Source organism: Aplidium turbinatum, chromosome 3, assembly GCF_918807975.1.
Source record: "Aplidium turbinatum chromosome 3, kaAplTurb1.1, whole genome shotgun sequence".
Taxonomy (NCBI): domain Eukaryota; kingdom Metazoa; phylum Chordata; class Ascidiacea; order Aplousobranchia; family Polyclinidae; genus Aplidium; species Aplidium turbinatum.
The window spans coordinates 19,011,911-19,029,024 of NC_137474.1; the positions used below are offsets into that span (position 1 = coordinate 19,011,911).

Consider the following 17,114-nt stretch of genomic DNA (forward strand, 5'->3'; position numbering starts at 1 on the left):
CTTAACACTAACTAATCACAAAAAAACACCAACCAAATTATGCAATATTGTTTTGTTTTCAATTCAATATTCAAAGTAGAGGGCTTTTTTAAATTTCAGCGAAGTCACTCTGAAAGCCTTTCATCAAACCAACGACGTGCGCTTGAAGAGTCAAAGCTCCGCATAGCTGCTTAATACACCCGGTACACGACAACTGGGCGCGACAAAGTGGGCGATACCCACTTGGGCGAGACCAGGTGGGCGACGAGACAAGTGAGCGACGAGCCAAGTGGGCGACGAACCAAGTGGGCGACTAGCCAAGTGGGCGACGGAAGCGAAAGTTTAGCCGTTCGGAAAAAAATATGACTTTTAATTTTTAATCTTGACACACTATTTTGCAATTTGCGGCGTCAAGGTTTATTGTGAAGCTTGAACCCCTGAACCCCTCAGAAGAGACAAACGAATCGCCAAAGAGTGGTTGAAGTCAGTTATGAACGTTCCCTAACCGTTATCAAAGCTTGTCAGTATAACCCCTCCAAAAGAGACAAACGAATCGCCAAAAAGTGGTTTAAGTCAGTTATGAACGTTCCCTAACCGCTATCAAAGCTTGTCAGTATAAAATATTACTTTTAATTTTTACTTTAAAATACAATGGTTGATTTATATATTTTTTTGGACATTTTGACCGAATTGACTACCTATATTTTTTTCGGACATTTTGCTAAAAAATCGGTCAATGACCGAAGAAAAAAAACAGCGCACAATTAGTGTTCTTGACGCTATAAATCGTATGTGCGCGGAAAATCCAATGTCTCATAGAGACTTGCTATTAACTTACATTTACAATGTTGTATGTGAAAGCCGCATCAGCAGTTCACAGAACACATTGTGACTGACAGTCATTACTAGGGCCATTTTGTTTATGACCTAAAAATTGAAAAATATGACTTTATTTTTAGAGCATCAAAGTTATGCTAATCTTCGTAGTTAATGATTCGTATGTAAGCTTTTACATGTATTTTAAACAATAACACACTCGAACAACTAACAAAAACTTCTTGTTTCGCTTGAAAATCACTACAAACATTCAAATGTCTAATGCATGTACCTACCAAACCAGCTACTTAGTAGTTAAGATCTCAGCACTGGCTGATCTAGTGACCTACCGCAAGTGTTTATAATATTCAGAGACTGGATTGTGTGTTGCAAAATAATGTGTCAAGATGATGTCACAATGCAAATTAACATCAAACAGCAAACGCTATTACTAGACTACAAAGAATAATGAAAATGTTGCTTCCAATGCTTCGTGAAACTCAGCGTGAGAACTCTCATTGCCTCCCTTTCACAAATCAACCATTGTATTTTAAAATAAAAATTAAAAGTCATATTTTATACTGACAAGCTTTGATAACAGTTAGGGAACGTTCATAACTGACTTAAACCACTCTTTGGCCATTCGTTTGTCTCTTTTCTGAGAGGTTTCTCTTAAGCTTCACGATAAAACCTGACGCCGTAAATTGCAAAATAATGTGTCAAGATGATGTCATAATGTAAATTAACATCAAACAGCAAGCGCTATTACTAGACTACAAGGAATAATGAAAATGTAGCTTCCAATGCTTCATGAATGCCTTCCTTCCACAAAAAAACCATTGTATTTCAAAGTAAAAATTAAGTCATATTTTATACTGACAAGCTTTGATAACGGTTAGGGAACGTTCATAATTGACTTCAACCACTCTTTGGCGATTCGTTTGTCTCTTTTCTGAGGGGTTTCTCGCTCCACGATAAATCCTGAAGCCGCAAATTGCAAAATAATATGTCAAGATGATGTCACAATGCAAATTAACATCAAACAGCAAGCGCTATTACTAGACTGCAAAAAAACAATGAAAATGTTGCTTCCAATGCTTCCTGAAACTCAGCGTGAGAACTCTCATTGCCTCCCTTCCACAAATCAATCATTGTATTTTAAAGTAAAAATTAAAAGTCATATTTTTTTTTCCGAACGGCTAAACTTTCGCTTCCGTCGCCCTCTTGGCTCGTCTCCCACTTGGCTCGTCACCCACTTGTCTCGTCGCCCACATGGTCTCGCCCAAGTGGGTATCGCCCACTTTGTCTCGCCCAGTTGTCGTGTACCGTAATACACCACATAACTGATTAACCTCCGTCAAACGAGATCGTGTGGCTTCTTGCGTCACAATGCTCTGGACACGAATCGGAAAACTTCTACAATGACGCTACTATTTTCTTCTGTGCAAAGTTTCATTAGGCTTTTTTTAGGGGGTATTTTTGCAACTTCTACAATGACGCTACTATTTTCTTCTGTGCAAAGTTTCACTAGGTTTTTTTCTTTGGGTTTATTTTTGCATGTCATATTGAGCGAAAGTTAATTTTCCCTGGGCCTTTTCTTTCTTACTGTAATACCAAAACTTGACAAATTTTGCTGCATCTTGCCGTTAAAGCCTACTCGAGTGATCTAATTTTGTAACAAATCTTGCTTTAAAAGATCAAAGCCAGACATTGTGACGTAAGACTTGAAATAAGTTGCTCGTGGTTAGTGTAGAAGTACACCAGCACTCCCATCGATTCTTCGCGAAGAATTCACCTGATATCGGCCGATACATATCGGCTGACCGATATATCGGTCGAGCTCTAACTAACATGTAATAATTGTGCTTAAACTTATCTTATAAACAAGTTTAAACCAAAAGAATCTGTGATCCATAAGAATTTACAAAACAACGTTACGCCAGAAGAATCAAATTATTTAGGCAGTGGCTATTTGACCGGCGCCGGTCTTTCAATCTGAAACACTATTTGACCGGTCATGACGTCACTATATAGGCATTTTTTTCTTTTTTTCTTTCAAAGCAAAAAACGAGAAGAGTGACTATATAACTTCTAAATTCAACACCTAGATGCTCAACTGATTCTGTGGCGCGTAGGATACATATCGGGCTGCTGCTCCAGAGGGGATGAGTTCGACACTACGAGGAAGCTTTTTTTTTTTTTTTTTTAACTAAATTTTGACCCGAAGTGACTCAATCGTTAGGTTTCTGCATTTTTGTGGTCAATTTTTAATTTGAGTAGCCTACAGCCCAATTTTTTATGTCGGCCACCCTCGGTAACGCTCGCACAGGACATCACCGGATAAAAACTGGACTACTACTACTACTACTTTTCAAATATGAGTACTTAATAAAGTTAGAGTTTTTTAATTTTCTTAAATTTAAGAATTTCTTTGGATAATTTTCCGTTCATCATAAGAGGATGTGACCGTGTTTGCCGAACGACGCAAAAATGTAATGACAAACGGAAAATTATGACAAACGGAAAATTACCCAGAGAAATTCTCAAATTCCAGAAAATTAAAAATTCTAACTTTTTTACTTAATTTTATTTTTTAGTTTTCTTGAATTTAAGAATTTCTCTGGATAATTTTCCGTATGTCATAAGAGGACGTGACCGTGTTTGCCGAACGACGCAAAAATGTAATGCGTCGTTCGGCAAACACGGTCACATCCTCTTATGACAAACGGAAAATTAACCACAAAAATAGCAAGACTTGCAGCGCTGGTGCGCAGCTAGATATATTCCATAATACAATAAGAAATGTTCCCGCACAATACAACAGCGGCGATTATGACACCCTGACCTAATTTTGCGTCACTGCATCTAATTCCACGATCATTCTATTGCGAAATTAAATAATTGGCTTGAAGAAACCGGCGGCCAAACTTGGCTGACTGAGGAGGTAGCACCGGTGGTCATTCCAGCACTACTTGGCAGCCATGGCTACGATGGCGGCGGCTGCTTTAAGGCTTGTTTATAGTATTATAACGTATGAAAAGAGAAATGATTCAAATAATGACATAATACACAAAAAAGTACAAGCCGTCTTTGCCAACGCACACTTCTAACTATGCTGATTCAACGTCAGGAAACACAAAGTCAACAAAAATGTAAGATTTTGCATACTCACATATAAATGACTACACAAAGCAGCATTCACAAGTAACAACACAAAAATTATTAGGCCTGCATAGCTGCTTTAGCATCAAAATAAATCAATCAGTTGAGGTCAGTCACCTAAAGACTCTATAGCACAAATTATCAACAAGGGTTATCAATCAGTAGGGGAGGTTCTCTGTGAATGCTGGAAACAGAAGAATAGTCTGTTTTTTCTATGACTCGAAGCTACTTAGAGAACGACTTCATATTTTAAATTTAGAAAACAATGATGCATATAATCAGAGTGCAAACGTCGAACAGTAAATGTGACAAAAACTGGTGTAAATGGCATAGTGTAAAAATTAAAAGATCATGTGTTTATGAGTATTTCATTTCAATTATTGCCTGAAATAATAGCAGTAATTAATGATTTTTATACATTGACATAATATTACCTAGCCTTGACCACCCCCAATGGTATGTAGCTTACAGCCCTACATGATCCCATTTTGAGCTAATTCAAATTTGCCAACAGCATAATTGCTATTGTTTAGGGTATAAGTTGCTTTGTTTTACAACTACATCTAAAATCAACTGCTTATATGTCCCTTGTTTCAGTCTGGTCAATTCAATGAAGACATGATACCAACTGTTGGCTTCAACATGAGGAAAGTCACCAAAGGAAATGTTTCAATTAAGGTTAGTGTGACATACTAATGGCAAAATTGAAAAACAGTAATTTTCAACTCCAGCAAAATATGCCTAAAAGTTACAACCTTCACCCTATTCACCAACTCACAATATGAAGGCTGTAATATTAAACTCTAAGGAATCAAAGCATTATGTGTTTCTCGGCAGCTGACTTGTAGCAAGAATTGACAGCGATAGACACATGTTTCGCCCATGAGGCTGGGCTCATCAGTATCGCACCGTAGTGTTAAACTGTTTTATTTGCATCAACAGCGCACGGGTACAAATAATTGACACGGCGAGAGAGCACAAACAAACATAGCCAGGTCGAAGACTTTCAGAAACCGGCCTGCCACACCCCGCGGCGGCGGGGAGCGGCGTGATTTATGGGGTGACGATGCACCCGGAGGGTTAAGTCCACCAGCTTAGGTCGCGAGGGCCAGGCTGAGGAGTCGAGGTACCTGTGGAGGGAGAGTGTGGATCGAAAAACTATATGGCCCGTCCGCAAATTTAGAATGGCAGAGCGGGCCAGGGAGACAGGCTCTTTCTGCATAGCCCAGAAAGAAGCCCTGCGACGGACCGGGCGACCCATCGTGTGTGGACGCTGGAACCGGCAGTAATTGACCGCCGGGCAGCGCCCACGTTTCCTTCACGCGTCCTCGCACAGGTACTTTGACTCTTATACCCGGTCTGCCAGTAGGCAGAGCGGATAAAATTGGGGTCTCCCACGAGGAAGAGAGTCGAACCATTTAAGGATAATTTGGCTTTCGTGGCAGACGAATATTCAATAAAAATGTGGAGCAGAGGCTCGATGAATCAATATACTGTAATCAAAAAAATATATATATATAGGTGGGAGTGTAATTAATACTCACTGGAGAAGAGTAAGCTTTCATTCGGCGAGCACGGATGTGCACTGGCCAGACGTTGAGGCAGGTTCGCCCAGCTGGGTCGGGAGGCTAGCGATCGAAACCAGAGGCACTGATAGGCTACATTACCGGTAAAAATAGAAAATTGGAGTAGAAGTTTTGAGGCTGCATCGAGTTGATCAATGCATTGAAAGCAGAGCGATGTTGATCCGAGCGGGCAAGAACAGCGTTACAAGGCGAAAGCAGCGTATGACAGTTCGAAACAATTGATTGATTAGTACATAGAGAATCTAGTGATGATTGAAATTGCTTAATTGCTATTAAACCAGTCTCAAGTCATAGCCACAAATTTATTCGACCACAGTTTAAGTCTCAGTCAGTTTAACTTACCAGTCAGTTTAACTCTTATCTTTGTGGAAAGAAAAGAGCCAACAAAACCCGAGAAACATATTGTTGATTGGATGGTCTGAATGGCTAGCGTGGATGCTACACCGTTATGGTTAGCGAATCGCAACTGCTCGCTGTACTAGTGAGTGCTCAGCCTTGTGCTGATAGCCGGGAAGAACGCCCCTTTCTTCACAAAGCATTATTTGTTATACAGACGAAATCGGTTAATAATAGTATATGATACCGCTTAAACGTATTAACCGTTTATTTGAATCAAAACCTGAAATCCCAAATCCAATCTAATGTTAAGTAAAACCATCGGTTAAGCGTATACAAACTATACACAGGGTTGAGAAAAACCCGGGTTTTTTTTTGGGTTTTATTGGGTTTTTTTAAAAACGATGCAAAAAAAAGGTAGATTCATGCTTATTTCACCTCAAAACTACTTTTTACGAATGAAATGCCTTTCACTTACAGTACATGCTTGCATATCTCAATAAAATAATGCACTAGGGCTGTTGTTGCTTGAATGTTGCATCATCCATTAATTTCAAGATCAAGTTGGATGTTGCATCATCCACTGATTTCTATACCAAGTTGATGCTACCGTGGTAGAAATCACATTATTGCATCATTTGCTTTAGATTTGAAGACAAGGAGCATTTATGCCATCATGTTTAAATATTTTTTATTATTTATATATATATTATATAGTAATAGATGAGCAATTGCGTGGCCAATGGCTATTTAGGGTTTAGGCAAATGCTCTGAAACAGCCATGCGTTAGAATCCAGAATCTGCAATTGGTAAATAGCCTCCTAAATTGCATTTCACATCATATATACACTTATACAGACTAAAGTAGAGTAGTACTTTCACCAGTTTAACTATAAGGCCTTCTTGCATAAATGAGTTTTAATGTAGTATACACAAAGTGGCATTACTTGATTTTGTGTACTGTACAATATCCACTGCGTTTTCAGTTTATTCTTGGAAATTTACTTCACAATCACATCCTTAAGTCCTAATTTAAAGTTTGTTTTAAGTGCCTTGTAGTGTTTTTGTTCATTTTTTTAATTTTCTAATAAAAACTGGACAAACATGATGCTCTGGGTTTTTTTATGGGTTTTTTTAAGTGGGTTTTTTGGGTCGGGTAAAATACCGACAACCCTGACTATACATGCCGCTTACAAGAATAAGTTGGATAATAGTATTCATTCATTTAATCAATCGAAACAAAGACAAGTGTCTGTAAAGTCTTATTGCACAGCTGGGCTTCATTAATACAGAAGAGCAGACAAAAGGAGTACCGGTAATCAGTTAATCACACTTCCCAATAAAGAAGTTTAAATGCTTTTGATGTCACCCGTCGGTGACTGGCCTTCCAAGAAATGGACGTGGACAAATTATTTCGGCTTGAGAGGGAAGTGTTGGAAAGCATGCCCAAAAGTTTTTACCAGAAAACTTTGGAGAGTTTTTTTTAAATTGCTGAAAAAAGTAGCCCACTGTTGTGAAATGCAGTGCATAATTTCATTTGTACAGTCTCGTTCAGTTGAAGAACATTGCAAATTAATTATTTTACCAGACAGCGCAAAAGACTTGAAAAAAAACTTAGCGATTTCAAAACAAACAGTGAGTGTGAGCCACGTTTTTCTACCATACATACCTCTATTTTCGTAGGCCACGTTCCATACTCAAAACTACACAGCAGGTACGGAGCTAAAAAATACCATGCTTGAAACAAAAACTTCCATCAAAGTTCGCATTGTGATGTCACAGAAATTGGTGAGATGAAAAGAAGTTCGATTGCTGCAGTTTGCAAAAAAATTCTTTGATTGTACAATGTACATGCTCTCCCAGTCAGCAAAGCTGGTCCTTTTTCCATTGATTCAACGTCTGCAGATGATGAATCATTGTAAAAAGGACCAGTTTTGCTGGCTAAGACCATCGCTGACAATACAGCATAGTGTAATGAAAACTTAACCAGTAATCTCTTTAAAGTTTAAAGCAGTTGTAGGATAGGAAGTATTAGTTTGTATTGTGCGTTGCAGCCTAGTCAGCACAGACATCTTTCCAACAATTACGCCTATTCACGATAAACATTTTTTTGGCAAATTGGTTAAACGTATCAATCATACAATCGTATCAAAACGTCTGGCAAATAGGTGATACGATTAACCGATTTCGTCTGTATACATTTTGGATACACAACCTAATGCCGTGAGCACGACTGCTGCAAGACTTGAAAATTTGAAATCTTTTTGACACACAATGGCGAGTAGTGGAGTTTTTTGCATTTAACAACATAAAGGTGATTGTGCCGCTAGTGGTTTACCAGGCTTCCAAGCTCCTTTATTTTTCTGGCGACCAAGCATGGCCTACCAGCTCTTTCTCCTGGCAGTCAAATACTCGTGCCAGGTAGCCTAAATAAAAATTCGTTAGAAGGTTTGTGTTCTTAAACATCAGTTAATTAATATTGTATTTTTGTGTTCGCCCCAAGTAAGAACAACGCAAACAAGGCCTTAAGACATGTTTGCAGTTGTAGCCACATGCTGGTTTTGTGTGGAGACTTTGCTTTGTTTGTAAAAAAGGTTGTAAATGCGAGTGAAGAGAAAAAAGTTTCACTCACAAACACGATTAGAGAAAGAAGTTTGAAATACGAAAGTAGAAATGTTGGCTTGTGGATTGGAAGCCAGCGACCAAACATGGCCTACTTGCACAGTCATGTTGAAGGCCATTTAACGATTTCTTGGCGGCGATGGCTGCCAGAGCTTAGAGGCCTGGTTTACATTTTAACCTTTATGGTGGATTGGAATGGCCCGTTTCGGTGAGTCCACTCCCTATTCGGTGTTTTTTCAATTTTTTTTTTGAATTATTGGGTATCGTAGCCTAATTATCATTGCCGTTTTAAGGTTATGAGTTAGGGGTTACAGGTTAGGAACTCACCGAATCGGACTCACCGAATAGTAGCAGACCCATGGTGGACAGTGGACGCGTATGAGGAGATATCTTAATATCACTGGGTCAACACAATTTTCTATGCCGGAGCAGGGGTCGATCTTAACTTTTTTTTTCACTAGCCCACCGGACTAGTTGCTCCCCGTTTTCACTAGCCCGCACGATTTTTCACTTGTCTGATGACGTATTAAGATAAGTGTTTTGGCTTAGACTGAAACTAACTAAAGTAAAGGCTTTCAGATTTCAGTACGCACAAAAAACACCTTCTCATACTACAGACGCAAACAATGCAATTTTATAACATAAAAAATAAATGTGGCAGGCGGTGTGGTTAATATTTATTTATGTTTTAATATTACATTGTGTGCATCTGTAGTACGAGATGACACGCCACTCGCCAGGGTGGTACAATACAAATATTCGTTTACTGTCAAAAGAAGTGGACTATTGGATGGATTGCGTTTGGTTAGGCCTCTACCGTCAGACCTGTCTGGCTTGTTGGGTCAGCATAACTCTTTAGGTCACGGAGGCACACGAGCTCTTCAACTACGACAAAGTAGCAATCCAAAGAAGAGGGAAAAAACGAAATAAAAGTGAAATAAAATATTGTTTGTAAAAATGTTCAAGCTTGGGGACATATTAATATTACACAGTGACAACAAGCTTTTCTTCGCTGTCAGAATCAGAGGACTTGTCAAAATCAGAATCAGCATGTGTTTTCTTCCTGTCAGTCCTCGTAAAAACATATCCCGTGTTAGGTAGGGTGGTTCAAAAAACCCTTTCAAAAGTTTCCATTTACTATAAAAACACCTTGTGTAAAATATTTTTGAAAAATATTAATGTTTAGGGGTAGCTCAAGGCTTTCGAAATTCGGGGGTATCTGACGAAATGGGTCAAACTATAAATACCTGTGGCTGTATTTCGTAAACCCTTAAAGCAAACCTACATCTGTTTGGGTTCATTTTCATCAGTTTGGAGAGTACTATAACTTGGTAAAGTCAAACAATGCTTAATATGTACTTTTGGAATATTGCGGTTTTAAAAATTTTACAACATGAGTACAAAAACACTTAATGTGAGGTTTTATACATTCTTTTAAACATTTAGTGGTAGCCGAAACACGTTGAAATTTATATTTCATTATAAACTATTATTCAGAATCTTCTGATACTCTGTTGTGTTAATTATAGGTCCAGTTTTGATGACATGAGAAGGCATCACCTGCCACGGCTGCAAAAACAATCACAGAAGCAGGATTTTTGTTTTGCATCAGATGAGGAACTTCTAAAGGTTCACGGGCAATGACTCGTGTGTTCTGACAATTTGCAATCTCGTCCACAATGAACTTTTTCTCATTGACAAAAATGTGACCATGTCCTCCTTTGTTCTTGAGATGATTGAGAAGCTTTGTATCATACAATGTACATATTTCAACCCTGATTGATCTTGAGTGGGCAGTGAGGAGGTTGCAACGTGTTTTCGCATAAGACTTTATCTCAAGGTCTTCATTGACTGTTCTACTGATGGGTTCGCTTTCAAGGGCTGTGGAGGTTTCTTTTAACTTTCTTTGTGGCATTAATCTTCGCCACAACTCGATAAACTGTCTTTTTGAGTAACCAGTGCTCTTAATAATAGCCAAAGGAATGTTCCCAGCACTTCTCAAAATCGTATGGTTATCCGTTTCATTAATTCCACCATGTTTAACAAAGTTTGTCTAAATATTACTATACTATCTTTTAAAATACCTTTATAAGATTATCTGCAGAAAGTTTCATTTTGATTAGAAAAATAAAAGAGCAGTTTATGTGAAAATGAAAAGGTCCCTATTTAGCTGCGGGACCCTGTAATTGTCTGTGTGGAGACTGTACCAAAATCCCGCCACAACATGTTTTTCAGAGATTTGTTGGGATTATTCAGGAGAGTGATATTCTCATCAGACTACTATCTTAATGTGATCAGAGAGTTTCCGTGCCTCAGTGACGTTTAGAGCTGTACTGGACGGAGCTAACTGCTCCCAGATGGGTCGCCCTAGCCAGATTGGCTGAAAGGTAGAGGCCAGACAAAACGTATCCCAAAGTACCAACCCAAGTCCCCAACGGTGGAACAGCTCCATTGCTCCAATCGTTTTTACTTACCATTGGCGAAGCTGATGACCTTGTCAAGTTTATGTTTGCTTGTTGAGTGTGCACCATCAAGTCCACGTTAATCAACCCATACACAGGCGTCTTCGCAAGACTTACTGCGAGGGCCATCATCTTCGAAAATGAGGGATAGCCATCATTACATTCTAAGAAATCACATGCAACTTAAAACCTAGTTGTATAGAATAGAAACAACAGTTTCAAAAGGGTGTAAGGTAGTGTATTTCGCATTTCCTACTTTTCAAACTTTGCAGACTTGTCTGAATAGACACCAGCACACCATTATAAGTAAAAACGTCTTACAATCTCTAGGTGTAAGTTTGGCTTCTCGCATTTATCTTGCTCTTCACTGATTTGAGCTAAACGCATCAAGACGTGTTCCCCTTACGACCATCAGCACTCTTGATAACGCACCATGGCCGATCTTCATAGCAACTGTCCATACAAATCTTCAATATATCAGCTAAAGTTATGTAGGCTAATAAAGTTATAGCCTATATATGTTTATTTGTTTTGTAACATTTTTTATTTTTTTTATTTTCCCTTTGTATCTTAAATTTTTCTGAAGGTGTTGCGACCGTGCCAAATTTTTTTCAACTCAATAACTTACTTCGATCACAAGCACGTTTTAACGTTCGCGTTTTGTCTCTTCTACCTTTTTCTCGACCTTTGCTATGTTGACGTGTATTGTTTTGACGGTCCACGACATTAAGGCGCGAGACAAAAAGGCGCAGAAAAAAGGGCGCAGAGACAAAATGGCGCAGAGGCAAAACGGCGCAGACAAAACGGCGCCAAAGTCAATGTAACAATTTTTTTTTCTTTTGAAAATACTTAACTCAAGCGCGAAGGTTGATCAATAATAGTTTTGATTCAAACGCGTTGCTCACTTCAAGTTCATTTGGGAAGCACGAAATAACATTATTGTAAAGAGAAACTGCTGTGCAATAATATCTAATTTGTGATAATTAAATAAGTTCAATAACACTCAATGACATTCTTAATTCAAATGCGTTGCTCCTTATATTTGAAGTCAAGTTCAGCCGGGAAGTAAAGACCACATTTGGTCGGGGAGCAATTTGAAACAGCGTACATTTGTTTGCAATAAGTTCAAAGATTGTGTCGCATCATTTTCAAGACAAAATACGGCGAGATTAATATTCCCGCATCACACTTTGCGTTCTGTCTCTCACACTAACAACCGTGACGGCTTATCAACTGCCAAGAAACTATTTATTCTGTAATTATCCAGCTGGCAAAAGTGCGACCACAGTGCTTAGATGTGAAAATTGTTTGTTTTGAAAGGTACGAAGATCGGAAACAAATGTTTGCTTAAGATGTAGGCAGATTTGGCTACAAGCCGCAAAAATATATTCTTACACAGCTAACAATTCCATTGATTTTGCATTGATGTTGATTCAAAGTCTGGCAACGTTGAATCAAAGTTATAGTGGCGGATATTGTTACCTGGATAATTGCTTTGTAGTACAGAATTAGCGCACGTGACAGTTCAGAGAGATGGGTGTCAAAGATAGGATGCAAATCAATACCACAGTTGGACGGAATCTATGGCAAACCAGACGGGTTTTATTTTTACTTTTCGAGCTGGGTACAAATTGCAACGGTTTGCCGATGATTAGCGAAATCAGGAATTGTTTATTTACTACGTTTCTGCAGTAATTGTGAATGGGCGTAATTGTTGAGAAGGTGTCTGTGCTGACTAGGCAGCAACGCACATTACAACTGATACTTCATACAACTGTTTACAATTCTGGTTAAACTTTAAAGAGTTTACTAGTTCTGTGTCACATTAACACTATGATGTATGTTCCAGCCAGCAAAACTGGTCCTTTTTACATTGATTTATCGTCAGCAGACATTGAAACAATGTAAAAAAGACCATCTTTGCTGACTGGGAGAGCATGTACGATCAAAGCATTTTTCTACAAACTGCGGCAATCGGACTTGTTTTCATCTCACCGACCTCTGTGATGTCACAACGGGAACTTTGACTGTTGAAGTTTTTGATTCAAGCGTGCTATTTTTAGCTCCTTACCAGCTGTGTAGTTTTGAGAATGGAATGTGGCCTACGAAAATAGTGGTAAGGTAGAAAAACACGGTTCACACTCATTGCTTGTTTTGAAATCGCCAAGGTTTTTTTTTCAAGTCTTTTGCGCTGTCTGGTAAAATAATTAATTTGCAATGTTCCTCAACTGAACGAAACCGCACAAATGAAATTACGCACTGCATTTCACAACAGTAGGCTACTTTTTTTCAGCAATTAAAAAAAAATTCTCCAAAGTTTTCTGGTTTAAACTTTTGGACATGCTTTCCAACACTTCCCTCCCAAGCCGAAATAATTTGTCCGTGTCCATTCCTTGGAGGCCAGTCGCCGACGGATGACATCAAAAGCATTTAAACTTCTTTAAGGAGCAACGCATTTGAATTAAGAATGTCATTGAGTGTTATTGAACTCATTTAATTATCACAAATTAGATATTATTGCACAGCAGTTTCTCTTTACAATAATGTTATTCGTGCTTCCCAAATGAACTTGAAGTGAGCAACGCGTTTGAATCAAAACTATTATAGATCAACTATAGCGCTTGAGTTAAGTATTTTCAAAAGAAAAAAAAATTGTTACATTGACTTTGGCGCCGTTTTGTCTGCGCCGTTTTGCCTCTGCGCCCTTTTTTCTGCGCCTTTTTGTCTCACGCCGTTTTGTTCGCGCCTTAATGTCCTGCTTCGTTGTTTTGATATGATGGTCAGAAATAAAAAAAAAAACAACTGAACTGAACTTATGAACAAACAGACACAAAACTCAATCAAGAGTCTTGTCTCGTGGCATTCAGAATTCAGATCTCCCCTCATTTATGTTTTGCAGCATGGGGATCACACCTTTCGGACCATGGTATTAGGTCGTGTACACTTAGTATTGTTACATGATGTATAATATTAGAATACATTAGCAATTCTCTATGTGTACAATGTACATATTTTGGTGCAATTTTTCAATCAATTTTTAATATTTAAATCTGCAAAAGAACATGCCATAAAATTGCTTGTTGACAGAACCATTCTTGTTTAGATCTGGGATATCGGAGGCCAGCCTCGATTTCGGAGCATGTGGGAGAGATACTGTCGTGGCGTCAATGCTATTGTGTAGGTTTTTTTCTTGACTTGGTTAGGTGTTTCTATTGGTCGGTTAGTATTCAGTTGTACCTAAACTATAGGGTGAACAGAAAGTACTTGTACTTTTTTTTTTATTTAAATATATTGAATATCACTTTGCACTGCTTGGGCGGACCATAAATGGAGTTCTGAATGGAAGTCAACCGCCACCAGACTCTATTCGTTCATCCCCGAAGCCGACAGACAACCCCATCGGTCTAACACTACCAAGATAGGCATGGGTGCGCCTCAACCGTCTCCGTACGGGTGTCGGGCTTTTTCCGCTCAACCATGCACCAATGGGGAATGGCCTCTTCCACCTCCTGTGAATGTGGTGCCGAGGAACAGACCACATTATCAATGACTGCTCCATCTTCAAGCCACCTAATGAAGTGGAAGGTCTGCGTGTCATGGATGATGAAACCAAAGACTGGCTGCTCTCTAGTAGCCTTCCAGTGTAGTCTGGGAACATCGTGAATCTGGGGTGGTAAAAGGATAGACCCTCGGCCCCAGAGGCTCACATGACGACGACGATCACTTATATTTAATGCCTTTTAATATGCTAAATATTTTGCTAAACTCTCAAAATATATTTCTAATTGTAAGGCCTAAAATATGTTAAAGAAAAGCTATCATTCAGCGTCATTGCACGACAAAAACCAACTCAGAAATCATTAACCTCTTAAAACTTGCCAAATCCGCCATTTACCATGTGAATAGAATAGAATTAAGGAACTTGGTACATTTGAAGATCGTCCAAGGGGTGGAAGACCTCGCACTGCTTGAACAAAGAAAATGGTTAAGGCTGTCCGAAAAAGGGTGAGGAGAAACCCAAACGGATCCATTCGTCAAATTGCCAAGGACATGAGTCTGAGGAACACTTCAATGAGAACCACTGTTGAAAAGGATGTTCTGTTGTCTCCTTTCAAGATGATAAAACAGCAGTTCCTTACACCTCTCCAAAAACAAAAGAGGTACTTGAAAGAGCACAGATTCTTCTCAGAGAAATGTAGGCATGTATGGCTGGGCAGGGTCTGCTACTATTCGGCTAGTCCGATTCGGCTGGTCCGCTTCGGTGAGTGCCCTATTCGGCGAGTTTTTGAAAATCCAACAACTCCTTCTGCAAATCCAACGATTGAATATCACCGGTCTACAAAAAAAGATTTTTTATCTGCGGTTTGGACTTTGACAACTGATTTCAGGTAATTTTGGGCTGCTGAATCCAAATCTGAACTCAGATTTTTACTATCACATCGAATTTTTGAGATATGATAACAAAATATTTTGTTTTTGCCAAAAATGAAAGATTTGACATTGCATTTACCAACATATGCAATGCTATAACGAAAGGTTAGTGTTAGGCAGGCCAAAACAGCTTAAATAAGCATTGCCAAAGGCGTGCTTAAATCTTTGTGGTTTCATGCAAAAGGAGTCAGTTATACTTTTAGCCTCCCTTTTTGCTTGTTATTACTGCCTTGTTAATAATGTTGCTTAGAAAACAAATTGGTATCAAAATTGTAGTTTGTGGGTGTATTTCAACTACTTATGCACCGCTTGGATTTCTGGATATAGCACAATGTGTGATAAACGCAACGCCAAATCTTCCACTTTTGATAAAAATAACAATTTTTTGTTATCATGTCTCACAAACCTGACGTGATAGGATAAATCAAAGGTCAGATTCGAAATCAGAACCCCAAAATTACTCTAAATCAGTTTTCAAAGTTCGTGGCGCAAAAATCGTGTAGACCAATGATATTTTTGAATATGCAGACATTGAATCAATGTAAATACGAACTGTTAGGCTAACTGGGTTCTTGGAAGAAATCGAAAGGCTTCTGTGAATGTTTCTCAGTTTCAACGTATCCTAGTCAGCAAAAGTTCTCTTTTCTGTACGATTTCAACGTTTAGCGACGTTAAAACGATGTAAAAACGGCAATTTCTGCTGGTTGGGATAACTAGGCTACGATACCCGATAGTTTCCTTTCAATCCAGCTGTAGGCCACACATTTGGTTAGCCTTCTCATTCTGTTACTACAATGTAAAAATGAACTGTTAGGCTAACTTTCATTCTGTTACTACAATGTAAAAATGAACTGTTAGGCTAGGTTCTTGGAAGAAATTTTTGCTGGTCGGGACAACTAGGCCACGGTACCCCATAATTTCCTTTCAATCCAAGCTAAGCTGTCCACACATTTGTTGATCCAAAGTAATCATTTTACCTATTCAAAAGTACTAATTTTATAGACGGGTCATTCCATGCCAAACGTCCTGAAAATCATAAAGATCCCAGTTTGACCCTCTTCGATTTTGCTCAAACTTTGTCAAAATGTTATTTGGCATGATTTAGCCATACATTACAAATTTTAGCTCAATATCTATTGTAGTTTTGGAAATGTGATGCTTTAAAGTTTTAGGTACCCCCTAAACTTTTCCGCATTCGGTTTTTTGGACCATTTTCAATTAACCATAGTATTTTCTCCCAAGGTTATATAAAGTTTATTTTTGGTAAAATGAAATAACACTAAGAGGTTAGATTGTTGTGCAAATGCCAGCATTTGATGAATGCAAAATAGCAGTACCATCTTTATAGAAGAGCAACAATCACCTCAGTTAGACTTCAGGAAAAGCAGATTCCGGCATGAACAGACAAAACAAGACATTTGATATACCTAGAATCGCGAGTACCTGGAGTAAGAATTTTAAAGAATGCGTAAAATTAATAAAATTGCAAACTTTGATGGTGTTTTTGGCAAGATGCATCACATGCCGAATACTTTTACCTTCAAATGACAGAAAAGGAATGGACTTCGATTTACTTTTGCAACAGCAAACTAGATCAGTACAAAATCAAATGTTATCTATGAAACAAACTGTCATTGAAACAAACCGATATTGGAAGATGCTATCAAAAGAACAAAAAAGGAATTTACTAAATTTTAAACAAGCTGAAAAATCGAGGCAC

The 17,114-nt window shown here is 38.5% G+C and overlaps 1 protein-coding gene across 1 annotated transcript in view; it reads left to right on the top strand.

Moving 5' to 3' along the window:
* The window catches only part of LOC145766031 (ADP-ribosylation factor-like protein 8B), a 49,183-nt gene that overhangs the window by 4,959 nt on the left and 27,110 nt on the right, over nt 1-17,114 (top strand). The window contains exons 2-3 of the mRNA XM_082577684.1: nt 4,555-4,635; nt 14,067-14,140. Coding sequence (XP_082433810.1) covers nt 4,555-4,635; nt 14,067-14,140 — 155 coding nt within the window. The remainder of the gene's footprint in view (nt 1-4,554; nt 4,636-14,066; nt 14,141-17,114) is intronic.